Source organism: Saimiri boliviensis, chromosome 2, assembly GCF_048565385.1.
Source record: "Saimiri boliviensis isolate mSaiBol1 chromosome 2, mSaiBol1.pri, whole genome shotgun sequence".
Classification (NCBI taxonomy): Eukaryota; Metazoa; Chordata; class Mammalia; order Primates; family Cebidae; genus Saimiri; species Saimiri boliviensis.
In genome coordinates, this window is record NC_133450.1 from 82,822,333 (window position 1) to 82,846,392 (window position 24,060).

Below are 24,060 nucleotides of genomic sequence, written 5' to 3' on the forward strand. Positions count from 1 at the left end.
AACTGTGTCCCAGAAAATAATTTATGAAGAATCCATGAGCCATCTGTTATACCCTCAAGAGTCTAATTCTATTATCAAAATTGTTAATATATTCTTTGGCAAAATTCCCCATAATATTTACTTACCCAGCACTGTATATAGGGTCAAAACCAACACAGAATAGTAGAAGATGTTTATTTTGCTCAAGACATGAAGAGAAAATGAGGTCAGATTTATAAACCCTGAAGGTTCTAAAAAACATAAAGTTGAAAAATCCAGTGAACACATGCAAATTTCAGTTTCTTTATGATATTTTCTAGAAGATTTTCATGGTCTGTCTACCATATACTCAGCAAATGCTTTGTTAGATGGTAACTATACAGATGACACCACTTTAAATTCAGAATTTGGCAGGAATCCTGGTGAGATGCTTCACTTAAAATTGCAGAAGGCAGAGAATTCAAAGACATGGTGTAGTTGTGAGACATTTTATTTATATCATAAGATGCATAATTGTTATATTTATATATATCACAATATATCGAACTCATATATATATGCACCTGTATATGTACATATACATATATAGATATAAAATAACTGAAAACAAAGGACACACCTACCACAGCACCACACTATTTTATCTTTATATAGGTTTAAAAGATATAGGTTTGTTCAAAGGATGATCAAGTCTCTGTTTTATATGGAATTTAGTGTCCAAATGTACAAATTTCAAAAAGGTGTATCAAAATATTTCAAAAGTAAATTAAAGAAATATCAAAATATCTTCATTCTAATCATAAATATGAGTATCTGTGCGAATAGTCCTTTCCTGTACCTTATACAGTTCTTAACTAACAGCTAACCTCTTACACCAATTGAAAGGCTTCCCTAAACTCTCCAAATTCACATGCTTTTAAAATAGTGTCAAAAAGCCCAAGTGTAAGTACTTGACCCAGAGAAGCTCCATTCTGTGGCCACAGTCTGTGGCCTCCATTCTGTGGACCACATTCTATGGTACCACAGATCCTAAGCCCCAGCCAGCCATGTCACCCGTGCATGTGGCTGATCATAAACCAGTCAGCTGAGGACTATGAAAGGAAGCTCAGTACATACTGAGCAACACTACTGGTGAAAAATATTTAAAGGACTAATCACAATTAAAGACAGTCTGATGTAAGTTAAATAAGTTATATCTTTGCTAAAAGACCAGCACATTCATTTATACTTATAACCTTGCTCAGTCTAACAGTTAATTTTATGCAAAGCCTAATAATACATGACTTTTCAGGCCGGGCGCGGTGGCTCAAGCCTGTAATCCCAGCACTTTGGGAGGCCGAGGCGGGTGGATCACGAGGTCAAGAGATCGAGACCATCCTGGTCAACATGGTCAAACCCCGTCTCTACTAATAAGACAAAAAATTAGCTGGGCATGGTGGTACGTGCCTGTAATCCCAGCTACTCAGGAGGCTGAGGCAGGAGAATTGCCTGAACCCAGGAGGCGGAGGTTGTGGTGAGCCGAGATCGTGCCATTGCACTCCAGCCTGGGTAACAAGAGCGAAACTCCGTCTCAAAAAAAAAAAAAAAAAAAAAAAAAACATGACTTTTCTTACTTTGTGTTACTCTCTCAGCTTCTTTTTTGTTCTAGTCTGTACTTAGTATTAGGCTACATATCCAGCTAGAGTAAAAATTATTTATTATTTTAAAAAAATCCTTTAGCCTTAGAGGCACCTATTCTTTAAATTTTAAGCAATTATTCTCTATTTTGGGTGCACATTAGAATAACCTAGGGGAACTTTTAGAAAATGCTCATACTTGGATCTCACCCTCCAGAGATTCTGATTTAATTTGCCTGGGGTAGAGGGAGACCTTAGGCAGTAACCTAGCGATTCTAAACAGTCAGGATTGAGAAATACTGCTTTAGACAGAGTCGTGCTTCTCAGTCTTGACTGCACATTGGAATCAACTGGGGAGCTTTAAAAAATTCTGATGCTTAGGTCCCACCCTAGAGATTCTGATATAATTGGTATAGAAAATTGTAGCTATTGAAATTTTAGAAGTTCCCCCAGAGGATTCTAACATACAACCAAAGTTTAAAAGTCTTGTTTAGAGGAAAGAACTGACCTGGGGTCAGAAGCCTTGGGTCTGCAGTCTGTCTTCTCTTATTAGCTATGAAACCCTGGACAATTTACATAATCTCCCCAAACCTTTGTTTTCTTATCTTTAAAATGGGGTCAGTAGCATCTACCTCACAGGACTGTTATAAGGATTAAGTGAAACAATGTAGGTCAAAATATGTTTCAAATTTAAATAACTATATAAAGATATTGATAGCCCCATATAAGAGGCTGGGGACCTCCAATATTTATTAATTTACATTATGTTCAGAAAAATATACATGCATAATAATGCTTCTTGAACTTTTTCATAGAATTTTAAAAAAGAAATATAAGCAGAAAAACATTCAGTAGGATGTGTACTGTACCTATTCATTTAATCATGTTACTGTTTAATCATTATTACAATACTCCCTTCTCTATCATCAGTCCTTGATCCCAGGGATTTCATTCAAATTAAGAAGGGATAAGGGAAATTTGATTCAACAAGTATTTATTGTCTATTTTGCACAAGTTCAGTGCTGGGTGCTATGGGAAACAGAAGATAATTAGGAAGCAGGAGTTCCTGCATTGAAGATGGGCACAGTGGCTCATGCCTGTAATCCCAGCACTTTGGGAGTCAGGGTGGGTGGATCACCTGAGGTCAGGAGTTTGAGACCAGCATGGCCCACATGGTGAAACCCTGTTTCTACTAAAAAAAAAAAAAATCAAAAATTAGTTGGGTGTAGTGGTGCGCATCTGTAGTCCCAGCTACTTGGGAGGCTGAGGCAGGAGAAATGCTTGAACCCAAGAGGCGGAGGTTGTGGTAAGCCAAGATCGTGCCATTGCACTCCAGCCTGGGTAACAAGAGCAAAACTCTGTCTCAGAAAAAAAAAAAAGAGTTCCTGCCTTGCGGAACCTATCTGGTTGAGAAAATGTATATACATTTGAAGTGCTTATATAAAGCAAAGTGGCTGTCTAATGGAGTAAAGAATTAATTGTGAAAAAAAAACTGTAGGTTTCACTTCCAGGTTATCTAAACAGGCTTCCCATAAGGAGAAACAATCATACTTTAGGAAGGTTTTTTTCTTTACTTTTTTTGGGAACTGACATAAGAAACAAAGATTTTACATTTTATTAAGATTATTTCCTACGTTTCACATTATCCTTATTAGTTTTCTTTTTAATTTCTTAGGAAAACTGAGCTTTTAAAGGTTTTTGTTTGTTTCTATCCACATAACTTTCTGTATTGTTTTTGAAGGCACTGTTTAAGTGAGTATTACTTCACAATAACATCTATTCCTATCCCGACCAAGTGTTTTAAACCTTTTGGCATCTTTGGCATGCCTCCCCAGGGTCAAGTTCTAAATTAAGTATTTTTTAACCTTGAATTAATTTTGGGATGTCTTAGAAGGCCCCAGAACTTCACAATGGTTTATAAAAGAGAGACACTGAACCAAATCAGGCTTATTTAAGATGTTGAATTATGTGGGAAAGTTTGTCAAATGATGGATGCTAGCTCCTCTTTCAGTTTACATTTATGGGTATATGTCATTGATACAGATGTTCCAAAATTGTATAAAATTCTTTAAAAATCTAATATGTCATCAGTCATAATCCTAGTTTTATGTTGTATGCCACAAAAATCACTAAATTCCTTTGTCAATTGTGAACTCTCATTGGATTTTTACCATGGCTTATCTAAGTTTTTGTCATCCACAGTATTTTTTGTTTGTTTGTTTGTTTTTGTTTTTGTTTTTTGAGACGGAGTTTCGCTCTTGTTACCCAGGCTGGAGTGCAATGGCGCGATCTCGGCTCACTGCAACCTCCGCCTCCTGGGTTCAGGCAATTCTCCTGCCTCAGCCTCCTGAGTAGCTGGGATTACAGGCACGTACCACCATGCCCAGCTAATTTTTTGTATTTTGAGTAGAGACGGGGTTTCACCATGTTGACCAGGATGGTCTCGATCTCTTGACCTCGTGATCCACCCGCCTCGGCCTCCCAAAGTGCTGGGATTACAGGCTTGAGCCACCGCGCCTGGCCATCCACAGTTATTTTTTAAAATTTTCTCTAAAGGCATCTACAATCAGATTCATGAAAAAAACAAGTACTCTAGAATACAGATTTCTAATAACTTTAAGATCAAAGGACTAAATAAAAAATTTCCAGAACTCTAATAAGAAACTGATAAATTCATGAAACTGCTCAAGATGAAGCAAAAAGAAAAATTGTGATTACATAACTAATGAAGATAATGTTTTTATGACTTGAAATACTGCTGGTTCTTTATTTAAATGTTTGTTTTTTGGATTTAAGGAAATTTTCTCTTTTAAGCTATGTATAGTTTACAACAATTTGCAAAAGTATATTTTAGTAATGAAAGGTGGAAACATTTATTTTTTTCTCCCTATTTGATTCCTCAAAAATTTAAAAACTATTTGTGAGTATTCTTATTTTTTTATGGAAATCAGAATCTGTTCTCTTTGTAATAGGATACAAGAAGAAATATTGGTTATATCACCAGGGATTTGAAATTTCATATCTAAATTGTTTATCAGTACTGCAGAGTTTGAAATCTGCCTTAGTTTGGCTTCCTAGTTTCAAGAGGATTTTAAATCTGAGATTCCTAAATGGCCAGCTGCTATCTTTGCTGCAATTATGTAAATAATCAGACCACAGTGGCTCATGCCTATAATCCCAGCACTTCGGGAGGCCAAGGTAGGTAGATCATGATGTCAAGAGATTGAGACCATCCTGGCCAACATGGTGAAACCCCATCTCTACTAAAAATACAAAAATTAGCCCAGCATGGTGGCAGGCACCTGTAGTCCCAGCTACTTGGGAGGCTGAGGCAGGAGAATTGCTTGAACTGGGAGGCAGCAGTTGCAGTGAGCTGAGATCACACCACTGCACTCCAGCCTGGTGACAGAGCGAGACTCTGTCTCAAAAAATGGTAATAATAATAACAATGAGACCAAAATTGATGACACTAACCTTATTTTACAAATTAGTTTCATTCTCATTATCTTTGGTAAAAATTGAATGACTATACTTGTTATTAGATTACAGCCCTGTGTACTGTTTTTGCATTTTTATTATTCACCTATCTATTAGATTGAGTCTTAAAATTCTTCTAGGTTCCTCCAATCCAACTTTCTTCCAGAAAATTACTACAAACAGGAAGTGGTCTGTTCCTAAAGCCCTAAAAGCTGAAACTAAATAAATTTTAAGGAACAAATTTTTTGTCAGATATGTGGGCCATACTGAGAGTTCACCAAAACTCCAGATGCCATAACCAAAGACATCCAAACTACAAAACTGCCACCTACACACTGTAAACAGCTTTTCCCAAGACCATTGGAACAAGACTCCATACCACAGAAGATTTTTACCCTTCATAATGCCTACCTTTTTCACTTGACAGGATAATACTATAATAAAATTTCACAATCAGTAACTGCCATAGGTAACTTGACAAAACCTGACCTAAGAAATCCTTTATTCTACTTAGTAAGTGATCTGGCAATATCCCTAACAACTTTTGGTTCAAATTGTACTGCTAGTTTTATAGAGTTGGCACTTTCTGCCTTAATTCAAACCAGTGACAAAATTGCTACTCAATGGCTCCAATAGGTAGTTCTCCCATGGTCTTTTTTTTTTTAATTTACTTTATTTTAAAATTTTTATTTATTAATATTTTTTTCTTTCTTTTTTTTTTTTTTGAGACGGAGTTTCGCTCTTGTTACCCAGGCTGGAGTGCAATGGCGCGATCTCGGCTCACCGCATCCTCCGTCTCCTGGGTTCAAGCAATTCTCCTGCCTCAGCCTCCCGAGTAGCTGGGACTACAGGCGTGCACCACCATGCCCAGCTAATTTTCATATTTTTAGTAGCGACGGGGTTTCACCATGTGGACCAGGATGGTCTCGATCTCTTGACCTCGTGATCCACCCGCCTCGGCCTCCCAAAGTGCTGGGATTACAGGTGTGAGCCACCGCGCCCGGCCTTATTATATTTTTGAGATGGAGTCTCGCTCTGTTGCCCAGGCTGGAGTGCAGTGGCATGATCTTGGCTCACTGCAACGTCCGCCTCCCAGGTTCAAGCAATTCTCCTGCCTTAGCCTCCCAAGTAGCTGGGATTATAGATGCATGCCACCATGCCCAGCTAATTTTGTATTTTTAGTAGAGATGGGTTTCACCATGTTGGCAAGCTGGTCTTGAACTTCTAACCTCAGGTGATCCACCCGCCTTGGCCTCCCAAATTGCTGTGATTATAGGTGTGAGCCACTGCACCTGGCCTACCATGGTCTTTTGATTTGTTTTGTTGATTGCCTGTAGGTTTGCTCTTACTTTGGAATCACTGCACAAACTAGCTTTGTCATACCTCGATTAGTTTTACTTTGTATTATCCTTTAAACAAATGTGTACCTGTTGTCTGTCAAATCCGTGCAGAAGCAACATCCTAAGTGATGTTGGTCCAGTGTATTGAAATAATAGCCAATGCCTACGAAACAGAATCAACCTTAATGATGAAATCCACATAGACTAAGCCTGAGGGCTTCTCAAGCAACTAAAAGGGTCTTGACACTGTCATCCAGCTGATAAACACCTCCCCCTGATGTGGAACAAGACTAAATAACGGGGACAGGTCTATCTTTGTGCAAAGGGACACTTAAAACCTGATTACAAGCTCAATGATCAGTGATGCTTTTGGAGAAAGATCTTGATTAAAAGGGGGAAATGTGAAAGTTGCAGATATCAGGATAAATTCACTCTTGAGTGACCCAAATTAGAGCTTGGAAAGTATGAAGAAGCATTCATGCTTGCATGTGTAAGTTAAGGACTATCTCAGAGACTTTCTAAAATAATACCACACAAAATTTCCTCTTTAATGCTGCAGTAATTCAGATAAAAAGCCCTCAAAAGAACAATTGTTAATATCATCTTCACCAATAAACTGATGCCAATTCTAGTTTTGAGCTTCTGGAACCAGTGAACTCTAAGCCGTTGACGCAAAGTTTTAAGCAGCTTATGTGAACTTCTCCTTTCTGCCAATAAAACTTTTTTCTACTGTCCCCTCTTCAAATGCACCTTTGCCTTGTCATATTGTACTTCCCAGATTATAATCCTTTTTGCTTACTCCCAAATAAACTCTTCATATCAGGAAATATTTTTCTCTGATGTCTTACTTTTTTTTTGGTTGACAGTGGCACCACAGACAAAGTCACCTTCTTTACAACTTTTCTATAGCCTCTGCTGTATATGTAATTCGAAATTTATATATGAACTATTTAAGTTTTCTCAAGCTTTGTTTAGTGTTTTATCTTTATTTGAATAGGTTCTTTTTGATTTAAAACTATTTTATATGTGAAAATTACATTAAATACCTACTTGTAGTAAAAGCTGGTCATCTTGCGCTATACTGTGAAATTTTCTCCCATTTTGCTTGAGTTTTATTTTACTGCCATATAGCAGCAAAAATCTGAATTTTTTTCCAAGGAAAGAGTTGTTGGAAAAGTATCATAGTTTGAAGGATGCACCTCACAGAGTTCATGCAAAGACAATCTATATTACTATTTATCAGTTGGTAATAGAGGAGATCCTATGTGATACCTTAAAATAAAATCTATAAATAAAAATAAAACCCACTGACTGAAGAGACCTTCTCTTGGTTAAGGGTACCCCAAAGAAACCTTAAAAATTAAGTTCTCAGCCACGATGAAAAGGGAGGTTAGACACACCTCATCATACTCCCTCCTTTTTAGAGTTTGGGCACAGCAACAGGCCATCATTAGTGTTAAAATAGAGATCATAAGACTGACAAAACAGACTCTGTCACAATAAGATACCAAATTATAAACAAGATCTAATGACTGCAGGACATCAATCTTGCTAAACAGGTCATTTTTCACCCCTATATTGTGACATAGCATCCTTATCTTAATGTAAACATTCCTTTCTGCTGAAAAGTTTTAGGCAGAGCCTCACTCCTTTAACCAATTGCAAATTAAAGAATCTCTGAATCCCTGTATAACCTGTAAGCCTCCACTTCAAGATATCCCAACTTTTGGGGCTGAAGCTATGGATACCTTCCATATATTGATTTATGTCTTTTTCTGTAACTCCTGCCCCCATAAAATGTGTAATACCCAACTGTAATCCAATTGCATCAGGACCATTCACTCAAGGCTTCTTGGGTTTGTGTTTCCCCTGGGCCATTGTTATTCATGTTGGCTCAGAATAAACCCCTTTAAAACATCTTACAGAGTTTGGTTTTTCCATGAACAAGACTTATAGGAATAAAAGGAACCATAACTAACCTTTAAGCTCTGGGTATCCTCGATATCTAAAGGTAATGAGAATGATGAGCTGGATCAGCACAATCAGTGCAAAAAGGACCCGGGCCTGCGGGGAAATAGATGTTAATGTGAAATAGACACATGGGTACACTTTCAGTTAAAATTTTTAAAGTGGCCTTAACAAAAATGGAAATGGTATCTGATACAGTGATGTAAGAAATACATATTTTGGTCTTTGTCCCTACTGGTCAGAGCTCTTAAAATCCTTGTAATGCTGTAAGTGATAACAGTAATAGGAGCATATTGTTATAACATTTTGTTTTTATCTTTGGCTCCTGAAACAGCTCTAGAGTGATAAAGTAAAAAGAATACCTGTTGTTATTCATAACAGGCCCCTTTTAGAGAAGGTAGAGCAAGATGGCCAAAGAGAACCCTCGAGTAATCAACCACCACCCCTTCCACCACAGAACACCAAATTGAGCAACTATCCCCACAAGAAAGCACTTATATAAGAATCAAAAATCAGATGAGTGATCACAGTACCTGGTTTTAACATCCTATCAAGGAAAGAGGCACTAAAAAGGGTAGAAAACACAGTACTTCATTGCCTACACCACCCCTCCCCCATTCTGTGGCAGAGAGAATTTGTGTACTTGTGGGAGAGAGTCAAATGACTGTAGGACTTTGCATTGGAACTCAGTGCTGCCCTGTCACAGGGGAACACAACACAGGGCAGAATTCTGCCAGCACCCACAGAGGGACATTTAAGCTGACCCTTGCCAGAGGGAATCCTCTGCCCCAGTGGTAGGAACCTGAGTTCCAGCTAGCTCCAGCACCAGCTGACTAAAGAAGTGCCCTGGGGTCCTGAATAAACTTGAAAGGCAGTCAAGCCACAGGACCGTAGTCCTTGGGCAAATCTGGGTACTGTGCTAGGCTCGGAGGCAGCGGAAATGGAGTGCAGACAACCCAGTAAGACACCAGCTGTGGTGGCCAAGGGAGTACTTGTATCCCCCATCCCCCAGCTCTCCAGGTGGTACAGCTCCAGGAGAGAATCCTTCCTCTTGTGGAAAGAAGAGAGAAAAGTAAAGAGGACTTTGTTTTGCCACCTGGATACCAGCTGAGTCACAGTAAAACAAGGTACCAAGCAGATTCCTGAAGCCTCTGAATCCAGGCCCTCACTCCTGGATGGCATTTCTAGACCCAGCCTGGGCCAGATGAGAACCTGCTGTGTTGAACAGAAAGACCATGTCCTGGCAAGATTAACCATCTGCTGAATGAGAGCCCTTGGGCCTTGAATAAACATCAGCAGTAGCCAGGCAGTAGTCACCACAGACCTTGGACAAGACCCAGTACCATGCTGAATTTAGGTGTCACCCAGAGCAGTACCAACTGTGGTCACCTCTCTCACATATCTAGGCAGGCCAGCAAAGAGAGAGAGAGACTCCTTCTGCTTGGGGAAAAGTGAGGGAAGAAAACAAAAGACTCTGCCTGGTAATCCAGAGAATTCTCCCAGTTCTTACCCAAGCCTACCAAGACCACATAAGTCTGCAAGAGTTGCAGCATTACTGGGCTTGGGGTGCCCCCTAGTACAGATATGGCTGCAATGACCAAGGACTTCGATCACAACCCTCAATTGCCTTTGAATACCTGGAAAGCCTCCTCAAGAAAGATGAGTACAAACAAGCCTAGACTACAACGATTAGAATAAATGTTTAACTCTTCAAGGCCCAGACATTGACAAACATCCACAAGCCTCAAGAACATCCAGGAAAACGTGACCTCACCAAATGAACTAAATAAGGCACCAGTGACCATTGCTGGAGTAACAGAAATATGTGAACTTTCAGACAGAGAATTCAAAATAGCTGTTTTGAGGAAGCTAAATGAACTTCATGAAAACACAGAAAAGGAATTCAGATTCCTATCACAGAAATTTACTGAAGACATTACAATATTTTAAAAAACAGGCCGGGCGCGGTGGCTCAAGCCTGTAATCCCAGCACTTTGGGAGGCCGAGGCGGGTGGATCACGAGGTCAAGAGATCGAGACCATCCTGGTCAACATGGTGAAACCCCGTCTCTACTCAAAATACAAAAAATTAGCTGGGCATGGTGGCGCGTGCCTGTAATCCCAGCTACTCCGGAGGCCGAGACAGGAGAATTGCCTGAGCCCAGGAGGCGGAGGTTGCGGTGAGCCGAGATCGCGCCATTGCACTCCAGCCTGGGTAACAAGAGCGAAACTCCGTCTCAAAAAAAAAAAACAAAGCAGAAATTCTGAAGCTGAAAGATAAAATTGACAAACTGAAATATGCAATAGAGTTTCTCAAGGACAGAACTTATTAAGTAGAAGAAAGAATTAGTGAGCTTAAAGACCATCTATATAAAAATATACAGTCAGAGGAGAAAAAAGGAAAAAAAAAAGGAGAATGACGCACACCTACGAGATCTAGAAAACAGCCTCAACAGGGCAAATCTAGCCAGGCGCGGTGGCTCAAGCCTGTAATCCCAGCACTTTGGGAGGCCGAGGCGGGTGGATCACGAGGTCAAGAGATCGAGACCATCCTGGTCAACATGGTGAAACCCCGTCTCTACTAAAAATACAAAAAATTAGCTGGGCATGGTGGTACGTGCCTGTAATCCCAGCTACTCAGGAGGCTGAGACAGGAGAATTGTCTGAACCCAGGAGGCAGAGGTTGCGGTAAGCCGAGATGGCGCCATTGCACTCCAGCCTGGGTAACAAGAGCGAAACTCCGTCTCAAAAACAAAAACAAAAACAAAACAAAAAACAGGGCAAATCTAAGTGTTATCAGCTTTAAAGAGGAGGTATAGAGAGAGATTAGGGTAGGACGTTTATTCAAAAACATAATAATAGAAAACTTTTTTAACCTAAAGAAATATATCACTATTCAGGTACAAGAAGGTCACAGAACACCAAGAAGTTTTAACTCACATAAGACTATCTCAAGGCATTTATTAATCAAATTCCCAAAGGTCAATGATAAAGTCTCTTTTTTTTTTTTTTTTTTTTTTGAGACAGTGTTTCACTCTTGTTACCCAGGCTGGAGTGCAATGGCGCGATCTCGGCTCACCGCAACCTCCGCCTCCTGGGTTCAGGCAATTCTCCTGCCTCAGCCTCCTGAGTAGCTGGGATTACAGGCACGAGCCACCATGCCCAGCTAATTTTTTGTATTTTTGGTAGAGACGGGGTTTCACCATGTTGACCAGGATGGTCTTGATCTCTCGACCTCGTGATCCACCCGCCTCGGCCTCCCAAAGTGCTGGAATTACAAGCTTGAGCCACCGCGCCCGGCCGATAAAGTCTCTTAAAAGCAACAAGAGAGGCTGGGCATGGTGGCTCACGCTCGTAATCACAGCACTTTGGGAGGCCAAGGTGGGTGGATCATGAGGTCAGGAGATCGAGACCATCCAGGCTACACAGTTAAACCTCGTCTCCACTAAAAATACACACACACAAAAATTCAGCTGGGTATGGTGGCACACACCTGTAATCCCAGCTACTCATGAGGCTCAGGCAAGAGAATTGCTTTAACCTGGGAGGCGGAGGTTGCAGTGGGCCGAGGTCGGGCCACTGCACTCCAGCATGGGCGACTGAGGGAGACTCCATCTCAAAAAAAAAAAAAAAAAGCAACAAAAGAAAAGAAACGACATACAAAGGACCTCTAATTTGTCTGGCAGCAGATTTCTCAGTGGAAATCTTAAGGCCAGGAGAAAGTGGCATGACATATTCAAAATGCTAAAGGCAAAAAATTTTATCCTAGACTATTATGTCCAGCAAAAATATCCTTCAAATGTGAAGAAGAAGTAAAGACTTTCTCAAACAAACAAAAGCGAGGGATTTCATCAACACCAGACCTGTCCTATAAAGAGATGCTAAAGGAAGTTCTTCAATGTGAAATAAAAGGATGTTAATGAGCAATAAGAAGGCTGGGCACAGTGGTTCACGCCTATAATCCCAACATTTTGGTAGGCCGAGGCAGGAAGATTGCTTGAAGCCAGGAGTTCAAAACCAGCCTAGGCAACAAAGTGAGACCCAGTCTCTACAAAAAAAAAAATTAAAAATTAGCTAGGCGTATTGCCGTGTGCCTGCAGTCTCAGCTACTTAGAAGGCTGAGGCAGAAGACTGCTTGACCCCGGGATGTCAAGGGTACAGTAAGCCGTGATTGTGCCACTGCCCTCCAGCCCGGATGACAGAGCAAGACCCCATCTCAAAAAAGAAAAAAAAAAGGAAAGAAAAGAAATCATCTAAAAGTATAAAACTCACTGGTAACAGTAAATATACAGCCTAATACAGAATACTTTGACACTGTCATTGTGGTATGTAAACCACTCATATCTTCAGTAAGAAGACTAAAAGATAAACCTATCAAAAATAATAAACACACATCATTTTTTTAAGAGATGGAGTCTTTAAGTTTTTACTTTTTCTTTGTCTCCCTCTGTTGCCAGGCTGGAGTGCAGTGGCATGATCTCAGCTCACTGTAACCTCCACCTCCCAGGTTCAAGCGATTCTCTTGCCTCAGCCTCTGGAGTAGCTGGGACTACAGGTGTGCGCCACCACGCTCAGCTAATTTTTGTATTTTTGGTAGAGATGGGGTTTCACCATGTTGGTCACAATGGTCTCGACTCCTGATTTCGTGATCTGCCCACCTCAGCCTCCCAAAGTGCTGGGATTACAGGCGTGAGTCAACACACCCAACCTAAGTTTTTTCTTTTTAGGAGATAGAGCCTTTAAGAGATAGAATCAAACATCTGATCCACCAATAAAGAAAATTATAAATTGCTTCAACATTACTCTTTCTGAATTTAGATACTTAGACTGATACTTAAGCTAAGTAATTTTATACATTTATATTAAGCAATCAAATTAAAATAGTCCACTTTCATTGTACTGGGAAGAGGATACTTTGTTTTAAAGTTGTATAAGAATAAAAAAACAGTATAGAGTACACTGCAGGCTGAGTGAGCATAGACTGCGTTTTCTTTTGCTTTCTTCTCAAGAAGTCATTCACCTGGAGATTAATTCAGGGTAATGACATATGACCTAAGTGCTTGTTTCTCAAAGTACGATCCCCGGACCATCATTGGAATCAACTCAAACCTGTTAGGAATGCAGAATCTCAGGCTCCTTCTCAGACTTACTAAATCAGAATCTATATTTTAATAACATCCTCAGTTTATTCATTTGAATATCAAAATTCCCAAAGCCTAATTTAGGTGACTAAAATCCACAAAAGAAAAAATAACAAATGATTTTAAAATTTTGTAATAATGAGATGCAAATGCTTATTAATAATATGTTTGAAAAACTAAATCACAAGTAATAAAAGTAAATTAAAATAATGATTTCACATTTTAAATCTGTGAGAATATACACTAAACCTATCTCTGGGAGATGAAATTAAGAAAGGTTTCAGTTTTCTTCTGAACATTTTAGTGTGTTTTTTTTTTTTTTTTGTATTTTACACTAACACCCAGGATAAATTACATATGAGGGAATTACAGTATAAATTGCCATAGCTTCTCTAAAAGACAATTAACAGTGTATATTAAAAACTAAAAACATACCCATTTACTCATTTAAGAAATATTTATTGAGGGCTTACTATGTGCCAAGCGTATCAAACAAAGATTCCCTGCCCTAATGGGCTTATATTTTAATGAGAGATGATAGAAAAAAAAATTACTGTAATAAATAATAATTTATGTAATTATATATATAAATAGTAAAGTATATAAAATCATGTGCCCACCCTTTGATACAGCAATCCACTTCTAGAAATTTATCCCAAGAGACTATATTAGAGATACATGCAAAAACTTAGCTATAAGCGTATTTATACAGTAGAGGGGCCAATTAGAAACAACTTAAATGTCCACCAATAGAGAAGTTATTTTAAAAATTAAGGTAGTCAGGTGAGGTGGCTCACACCTGTAATCCCAACACTTTGGGAGACTGAGGCGGGTGGATTACCTGAGGTCAGGAGTTCGAGACCAGCCTCGCCAACATGGCGAAACCTTGTCTCTACTACAAATATAAAAATTAGCCGGGCGTGGTGGAGGGTGCCTGTAATTCCAGCTATTCAGGAGACTGAGGTAAGAGAAACACTTGAACCTGGGAGGCAGAAGTTGCAATGAGCCGATATTGCGCCACTGCACTCTAGCCTAGGAGACAGAATAAGGCTCCTCTCAAAAAAAAAAAAAAAAGGCCAGGTGCCGTGGCTAACACCTGTAGTCCCAGCACTTTGGGAGGCCAAGGCAGGTGGATCACTTGAGGTCAGGAGTTCGAGACCAGTCTAGCCAGTATGGTGAAATCCCATCTTTACTAAATTTTTTTTTTTTTTAATTAGCTGGGCATGGTGACGGGCATCTGTAATTCCAGTTACTCGGGAGGATGAGGCAGGAGAATTGCTTGGACCCAGGAGATGGAAGTTGCAATGAGCCAAGATCGCACCACTGTATGTCAGCCTAGGTGACAGAGACTGTCTCAAGGAAAAAAAAATTAAGACATACCTATAACAATATAATGCAGCTAATATGTTATAATATAAATTCATGTGAGAAAATAGTCAAGACAAATTCCTCAGTGTAAAAAATCAGACAGCAACAGAGAATAAAAGTATAATAGTATTTTATGTCAAAAATTCATATACATATGTATATAAGAGAGAAAAATAGAGTACCGTAATGACAAATACAATGGTTATAATGGATAGTGTGATAAAAGAAAGATGTGGGGCTGATCTCACTTTATCTATTTCTAAATTTTCCAAGTTTTCTAATTTGAGCATGCATTATTGATGTGGAAATATTCTTTAAAAAGTCTTACCCCAAGTTAGCATAGGCCCTGTAACTCCCTTAGTTATCCTGGTTTTATAGCATCCCAAACGATTCATCCATGCCTCTGCTTCTTTTAATCCAAATAAACTTAAAAACATTTTATTCTTCTAGACAAAAAACTAAACTTCAATTTTATGAGATTCAACTTTCTTGTCATATGATCACAATAGTCCTCCTTTATCCACAGGGGATGCATTCCAGGTCACCCCCCCCCCCCCCCCAGTGGATGCCTGTAACTACAGATAGTACCGAACCCTATACATATTATGTTTTTTCCTATAAATATATTCCTATAATAAAGTTTAATTTATAAATTAGGCACAGTAGGAGATTGACAACAATAATAAAATATAACAATTGTTACAATATACTATAATAAAAGTTATAGGATTATGGTCTCTGTCTCTTAAAATATCTTATATAATATTTTCAGACCATGGATAACCTTGGGTAACTGAAACTATGAAAAGTGAAACCACAGATAAAGGAGGACTACTGTATATTATTTAGGACTCTGCATTTACCAAATCCAGTAACATAAGTAATGTTTAATTGAATTCACTTACTATGATATAGTGATCAGTACGGAGAATAAATGATGCCAGGGGATCAAAACTGAGATGATTATTCTCTTGAACAGAAAATATGTGGTGAGCACTCTTAATTCTTCCAGCAGAATCCTAGCAATAAGCACAGAACAAAAGTAACTCTCATGTACATGGAAATATTTATAATGTTCTAAATTATATTACTTATAAGAATAGGTTTCTAATAACTATATTTTTTTGTTGTTGTTATTGTTGTTTTTCAAGGTTTCTCTTGGTTGCCCAGGCTGGAGTTCAGTTATGCAATCATAGCTCACTGCAGCTTTGACCTCCTGTGGTCAAGTGATCTTCTTGATTCAGCTGCCCAAGTAGCTGGGACTATAGGAACATGCCACTATGCCTGGGGTCTTGCCATGTTGCCCAGGCTGGTCTTGAACTCCTGGCCTCAAGCAATCCTCCTGCACTGGCATCCCAAAGTGCTTGCCCTATAAGTACTTTGAATAACATATCTTAGGCCAGGTGCAGCAGCTCACGCCTGTAATCCCAGTACTTTAGGAGGCCAAAGCAGGTGGATCACTTGAGGCCAGAGTTTGAGACCAGCCTGGCCAACATAGTGAGAAATGAGAAACCCCATTTCTATTAAAAATACGGCCGGCCGGGCGCGGTGGCTCAAGCCTGTAATCCCAGCACTTTGGGAGGCCGAGGCGGGTGGATCACGAGGTCGAGAGATCGAGACCATCCTGGTCAACATGTGAAACCCCGTCTCTACTAAAAATACAAAAAAAAACTAGCTGGGCGTGGTGGCGCATGCCTGTAATCCCAGCTACTTAGGAGGCTGAGGCAGGAGAATTGCCTGAGCCCAGGAGGCGGAGGTTGCGGTGAGCCGAGATCGCGCCATTGCACTCCAGCCTGGGTAACAAGAGCGAAACTCCGTCTCAAAAAAAAAAAAAAAAAAAAAAAAAAAAAAAAATACGGCCGGGCGCAGACAGGAGAATTGCCTGAACCCAGGAGGCGGAGGTTGCGGTGAGCCGAGATCGCGCCATTGCACTCCAGCCTGGGTAACAAGAGCGAAACTCCGTCTCAAAAAAAAAAAAAAAAAACAAAAAAATTAGCTGGACAGGGTAGTGTGCATCTGTAATCCCAGCTACTTGGGAGGCTGAGGCAGGAGAATTGCTTGAACTCACGGAGCAGAGCTTGCAGTAAGCCAAGATTGCGCCACTGCACTCCAGCCTGGGTGACAGAGTGAGACTCTGTCTAAAAAAAAAAAAAAAAATTTCTTTTAAAACCCGTAGTTCTACATTTAAATAGGAAGTATTAGCATACACTCACAGCGTATTTTCCCTAAAAAAAAAAAAAAAAAAAAACCTGTATTTCCCTCTGTTCCATAAAAAGGCCTAGAAATAACAACAAACCTAACAGTAATGAGCTAAGTAGGCTGGTGCCTAGATTGTGGTCTCAAAATAGCATTTCTCACTACAAGAAAACAGTGCCCTTGGCCGGGCGCGGTGGCTCACGCCTATAATCCCAGCACTTTGGGAGGCCGAGGCGGGTGGATCATGAGGTCAAGAGATCAAGACCATCCTGGTTAACATGGTGAAACCCCGTCTCTACTAAAAAAAACACAAAAAATTAGCTGGGCATGGTGGTGCGTGCCTGTAATCCCAGCTACTCAGGAGGCTGAGGCAGGAGAATTGCCTGAACCCAGGAGGCAGAGGTTGCAGTGAGTCGAGATCGCGCCATTGCACTCCAGCCAGGGTAATGAGCGAAACCCTGTCTCAAAAAAAAAAAAAAAAAAAAAGAAAAAGAAAACAGTGCCCTTTAGGGAAACAGCTCATTCCAGTTCTTAAGTAGGAAGTGCACAAGAAGAGATATCTGCACTCCCATGTTTGCTGCAGCACTGTTCACAGTAACTCAGATTTGGAAGCAACCTAAGTGTCCATCAACAGATGAATGGATAAAGAAAATGAGGTACATATACATAATAGAATACTATTCAGTCATTAAAAAAAAAAGAATGAGGCCGGGCACGGTGGCTCAAGCCTGTAATCCCAGCACTTTGGGAGGCCGAGGCAGGTGGATCACGAGGTCAAGAGATCGAGACCATCCTGGTCAACATGGTGAAACCCCGTCTCTACTCAAAACACAAAAAATTAGCTGGGCATGGTGGTGCGTGCCTGTAATCCCAGCTACTCAGGAGGCTGAGGCAGGAGAATTGCCTGAACCCAGGAGGCGGAGGTTGCGGTGAGCCGAGATCGCGCCATTGCACTCCAGCCTGGGTAACAAGAGCGAAACTCCGTCTCAAAAAAATAAAATAAAATAACTAAAAGAGTGTAATTGGACTGTTTGTAAAACAAGGATGAATGCCTGAGAAGATGGATACTCTATTTTCCATGATATGATTATTATGCATTGCATGCCTGTTTCAAAACATCTCATGTACCCCATAAATATACACACCTACTATGTACCCACAATTATTAAAACTTTTTAAAAAAATTTTTTTAAAGAAAAAAATGCATAAGAAAAGCTTGGACTATCTTGTCAAATAAGAAAGTAAAAAAATGAACAAAGACTACTGGGATTGTGTCAAAGGACTTAGTAGTCAACATGAAGAGGCTCCCACTAGCAAAAGGTGGAACAGTTTGAGCACAGAAAAGAATAAATGCAACGGACTGAAACATATCAAATATGTATTTTTTTAAACTTTGAATTTATAATAATATTAAACGTAAAAGACTCAGTCACCTTTGGCAGATACTAAAGAACTAACTCATTATTCTGAAAACTAGTTTAGTAAAGGGGCAATGAGGAAAGAAGAATTTATCTTGCATTTCCTGTGTGACTCTATATCTGGATACCAAATAGATGAGAGAATTTTTTTTTCATAGGACTGTTCTAATTGATATTCCTATATAAGGAAAGAAAATTTGAAAATTACTATTTTATAACTCTAATGAAAAAATGAATTTAGGTAAATATCATCAATGGCTACTAAAAATCCTTAGGTGAAAAGATAATGGAAGGATGAGCCAGCAGTGTGCTGGAGCAGTCCTGACAGTTCACAAGAGCCAACTGTTAAGTTTTCAGCAATTCTGCAGCCACTAACATGGCATTGGTAGCTTAAAACCAGCCATGGTTGAAATATTTATATTATGAGAATTGACACAAATTGGGGAAATGCTACAAATCAGGATCCTCTCCTTGATTGCAGTAACTTGCCCCAAGCTGGTTGCTAAATATTTACCAACACACCAATAAGGCTACCAACAGCTGAAGACACTGATCCATCTTAACATTATAGAAAGAGAAACAACCAAATATTATGAGCATCCTGTTAAAAGCATAAACACCAGAAAAAGTAGTTTTGACAAAAAAAAAAAAAAAGATATAAATCTAACTACCAGTTATAGAAACTAAGGGGGAAGGGGATAGATAAACATGTTAAATGATACCACAGGGATGTAAACAGCAAAAATCCCAAAAACAGGAAGCTCCACAGGACCAAAGATTCAGTTTCCAAAACAAATAAATTATAAGGGGGGAAAAAAAGAAGGAGCAGGTAAGGGAGGCAATCTATACAGTAAAACAGATGAAAGAAACAAGTCAGTTAAATGCAATGTATGAACCTTAATTGGATTCTGATTTGAACTAACCAAATGCAAATATACATATCTATTTATCTTTCTGTCTATCTATGTATGTGACATATTGGAATAACTGAACATTAGCTGGGTAGTTTGATATTAAGAAATTACTGTTAACCTTCCCGGTATGATATGGGATCATGGTTATGTTTTTAAAAAATAGTCCTTATATTTTACTGATACATATTAACATATTTATAGGTGAAATGACATCATGGTGCAGGGAGGGGAGACAAGAATAAAGATGGAACAAGACTGATCATGAGTTGATAATTGTTGAGACTGGCTGATGGATATATGGGAGTTCATTATAATATTATCCCTTTTGTATATTTAAAACTTTTCCACTATAAAAAGGTTTTAAAATAATAAGAACTTACATTTGTGTTTTTTAAACTTTTATTTCTCCAAATGTGCTTATATTAAATAAGTTATTTTTTTAAAGCAGGGATCTAGATTTCTCTAATGTTTGAGATTAGAGATTTCTAGAGTCTACTCTTTAAATTGGCAGAGTAGGCACAATAATCTTAAACTACTGGTACTCAAACTTTAGTGCACATCAGAATCACCTGGAGAGATTGTTAAACTACATTGCTGGGTCCTATCTCCGAAGTTTCTGATTCAGTAGGTTTCAGATGAGACCTAAGAATTTCCATTTCTAGCAAGTTCCCAGGTGATACTGATGCCACTAGCCCAGGACCCACACTGAAAATTGATCCAAAGGTCTAGTTGCTAATAGACTGCAAGGAACCTATAGATATTCAATAAATCTAACAAGTAGGTAAAATATTAGATAATAAAGAAATGTTTTCTCCCACAGATTTTGAGTTTCAATCTGACTTATCTACAGCTTACTGTATTTAAAAGGACAGAACTTTCCCATGAACCAATGAGGGGAGCAGGTTTCCTATTTACTACTACTCAGTAAGTTAATTGTTTAAAGTTATATATTAAGAAAACAGAAAATAGGTAAGTAATTGTCTGAGGTTGAGGATGTAAGAAAACTTTTGAGAGAAATGTATCATATCGCTTGTTGGTAATGACTTCAAGGATGTATACATAAGTCAAAACTCACCAAATTGTATACTTTAAATATACAAGGTTTATTATGTTATTATGCATAAAGTATACCTTGATACCATTATTAAGAAATGTTAAACATAAAAAAGTAGGTAATTTTACGTTTTTACTAAGGATTTAATTAAGCAGCCAGAAATGTTTCAAAAAATGTAAGCTATGGGGTTTTTTTTCTTCATAAAACTACAGAAGCTGTATGTATATCATATTAAGAAAATAATATACTGTGATGCTGAGGCACTCCAAGTGTTAGCCTCCCAATGCTAAAGTTGCTCCCACATCTTCTCCATGACTTTAAAGACAGGTAATAATTTATTCTAGATGCACATGAACCTTCAAGTCTCTTTAAAATGATCCAACTTCTAATATGAAAGACCTTAAGGGTTCATCTCCAGCCATCTCTCCTTCTACATTCTTCTGTAAGTTTTTTCTTCCTTCTACACAGAATATTTTAAAGACAGGTGGCATAGCAAAATGTCTTCTCTTGTGCAGATGTACAAGTTTCTCCACTTACAAATTAAGGGTAAAACTACCCAAACGAAGGATTGTTTTGTGGATTAAGTAAAAAATTCTAAGTGCCTGGTATTTCTTTAGAGGGAGCTCAGTAAATAGTTTCTTCTTGTTCAACTTGTCCTTGTTGGGGGGATAAAAAGGACAATGAAAGTATACACTTTATGAAAAATTATTTGGTGTTTCAAATTAAGTCTTAACATTACCAGATTAAATAGTTTTAAAATGTCATCAAATCATAAAATTGCAGAAATTGACGTGTGTGTGCACGCGCGCATGTGTGTGCAAGAAACTAATTTCTGAGCACAGCTTATCGCCTTAAGAATTTAATGAAACTGCTCTGTTTTGGTAATGATTATTACTTTCTACTCTGACAGGTGCTTATAAATTCAATGCCACAAACCAGCCGTCCCCAAACTACATCCCGCGGGCCGCATGCGGCCCCCTGAGGCCATTTATCCGCCCCCTCCTCCCCTGCCGCACTTCAGGAAGGGGCACCTCTTTCATTGGTGGTCAGTGAGAGGAGCACAGTATGTGGTGGCCCTCCAACGGTCTAAGGGACAGTGAACTGGCCCCCTGTGTAAAAAGTTTGGGGATGCCTGGCCCAAACTGAATCAGAATAAGAAAAGGCAGACTGGTATTGCATATGCAAACAATGCTTATTCTCCTAACAAAAAAGTGCTTTGATGCCTTAGAAATTTTCTGTGTCCTGAAGCTTTCAAACAGTGACACAATTGTCCTACAGTTAGAGACAGCAATCCAAGATATGGATACATAATACAAGTTTTATGACTTATTCTATTACCTATGGGCATACTGGAGAATTTGCCCCCATTATGAAAAGATTCTGGCCAAAGTTGGAAGAAAACAAAAGAATGATTTCCTGGAGTTAAAAACAGAGAGAGACTATGGTCACTCCTCTTCTCTTCTGTAATATTATAATTACTCCTGAGTGCTGATTTTCAGAATATACTAAATACAGTGTATTCAATTTTGTTTTGTTTCATTTTGTTTTGTTTTGAGATAGGGTCTCTCTCTGTTGCTCAGGCTAGAGTGCAGTGGCACGATCAGAACTCACTATAACGAACTCCTGGTGCACATGAACACTCAAGTCTCTTTAAAATGATCCTTCCATTTCAGCCTCGCAAATACCTAGGACTACAAATGCATGCCACCACGCCCAGCTAACTTGTATTTTTTTGTTGACATGGGGGTCTCACTATGTTGCCCTAGCTGGTCTCAAAACTACTGGCCTCAAATGATCCTCCAGTCTCAGCCCAAATTTTTTCACTTTTGTTTGTTTTGAGACAGGGTCTGGCTCTGTTGCTCAGGATGGAGTGCAGTGGTGCAATCTCGGCTCACTGCAACCTCCACCTCCTGGGTTCAAGTGATTTTCCTGCCTCAGCCTGCTGAGTAGCTGGGACTAGAGGCCAATTTTGTATTTTTTTGTACAGACAGTTTCACTGTTTTTCCCAGGCTGGTCTTGAACTCCTGTGCTCAGGTGATCCAACCGCCTTGGTCTCCTAAAGTGCTGAGATTACGGGCGTGAGCCACCATGCCTGGCCCCAAATTTTTTTATTAAACATAGTTTCATTAACAATTGACTAAAATATTCCAAAGCACAATTCATTGAGGCTACAGCTTAGTCATTTACACAGTGAATATAAATTACTAACTTACCTGGACGATTACTTCTATGTTATGTGTCCCACTACTGTAGTTTCTAGGATTCCACTTCAGTATGAAAATGGGACCAGACACATGAACAGCCTGGCCTAAATCAACTTCATCAATCATAACTGTGACAGAAGTAATGGCGGATAAGGAAAAGGCCAAGATTCTAAAATGAGAGCATATACAAAACACATGGTTTTAGGTTTGTCATTGTTTCAGTAATGGAGAATAACCTTATGGTAACTTGCAAATTTTAAAAAGGTAGGCTATAAAGGAATGTGTACATTATGCTTATAGCAATGTAAAAGCATCCAAATAAAAAGGATGGAATAAAATGAAACAAAATAATAATGGTAGAATTATGGGTTTATGAATGCTTTTTAAAATTTCATCAGCTTAAGAAAATGATATGCTTTTTAACTTAATGGGAACAAAACAGTAAGTAATCTATCTTTATATAATCTTTAGGTTATTGAGAAACTAAAATGGGGCATCTCATAGCTTTCACATAGGAATACAAACACAGTGACTCTTATTTTCCATTATTATCAAACTGAAAGTAAATTCTGAAAAATTGCTACATACCTGATGTGTGTTGAGTGAAGAAGTCTTTCTAGTGGTTCATGTTTAGCACAGCAATATAGGAGTGACTTAGGATTGGTGATAAGAACCACAGGCCAATTGCCAAAGATCAAATCTGCAAAGCTGAAGAGATCATGATCAAAAGCAAAAATCCGGTACCTAGAGACCAGATAATAAGGTAATTTAGTCACTTCACATTATAAGAGGTCATGAAGGTAACATACAGAACAAACATAAAAATACATAACTAGGATTTGTTTACATGATGAATTTGAATAAAGATTAAGTAGTATTTTCTTTCTTTTTTCCCTTACCCCTATGATTTTATCCTTCACTTTTGTCACATAACTGGCCTGTGACTGGGGCAATAGATTCAACTGTGCTCTTGAACAATACCTGGTACATGGCATGTACTCTTTAATTTTTAAATAAATACTGTTGAAGTAATTTATCTTATCCCTGTACTTTAAGACAATGTTGAACCTAAGGCATTTATTATAACCCTAATACCTGACATTGTTCATCCTATCAACAATGCTACAAAAAATATTAAAATGGTTGATATGAACACAATTAAAAATCTTTCATGCTTATTTTAAATGTTTTTTTCTTTTCTTTTTTTTTTTGAGACAGAGTCTCACTCTGTCACCCAGGCTGGAGGGCAGTGGCATCATCTTGGCTCAATGCAACCTCTGCCTCAATGCAACCTCTGCCTCCTGGGTTCAAGCAATTTTCCCTACCTCCGTCTCCCAAGCACCTGGGATTACAGGTACCTGCCACCACATCCGGCTATTTTTAGTA

The 24,060-nt window shown here is 38.9% G+C and overlaps 1 protein-coding gene across 7 annotated transcripts in view; it reads right to left on the bottom strand.

The window, feature by feature from the left end:
- The window catches only part of TMEM62 (transmembrane protein 62), a 52,575-nt gene that overhangs the window by 6,269 nt on the left and 22,246 nt on the right, over nucleotides 1-24,060 (bottom strand). For all 7 annotated transcript variants that reach the window (XM_010339577.2, XM_039468756.2, XM_039468754.2 and 4 more), the window contains 5 exons: nucleotides 23,263-23,418; nucleotides 22,684-22,843; nucleotides 15,794-15,907; nucleotides 8,392-8,476; nucleotides 126-230 (listed from right to left, as the gene is read on the bottom strand). In XM_010339577.2, coding sequence (XP_010337879.1) covers nucleotides 126-230; nucleotides 8,392-8,476; nucleotides 15,794-15,907; nucleotides 22,684-22,843; nucleotides 23,263-23,418 — 620 coding nt within the window. The remainder of the gene's footprint in view (nucleotides 1-125; nucleotides 231-8,391; nucleotides 8,477-15,793; nucleotides 15,908-22,683; nucleotides 22,844-23,262; nucleotides 23,419-24,060) is intronic.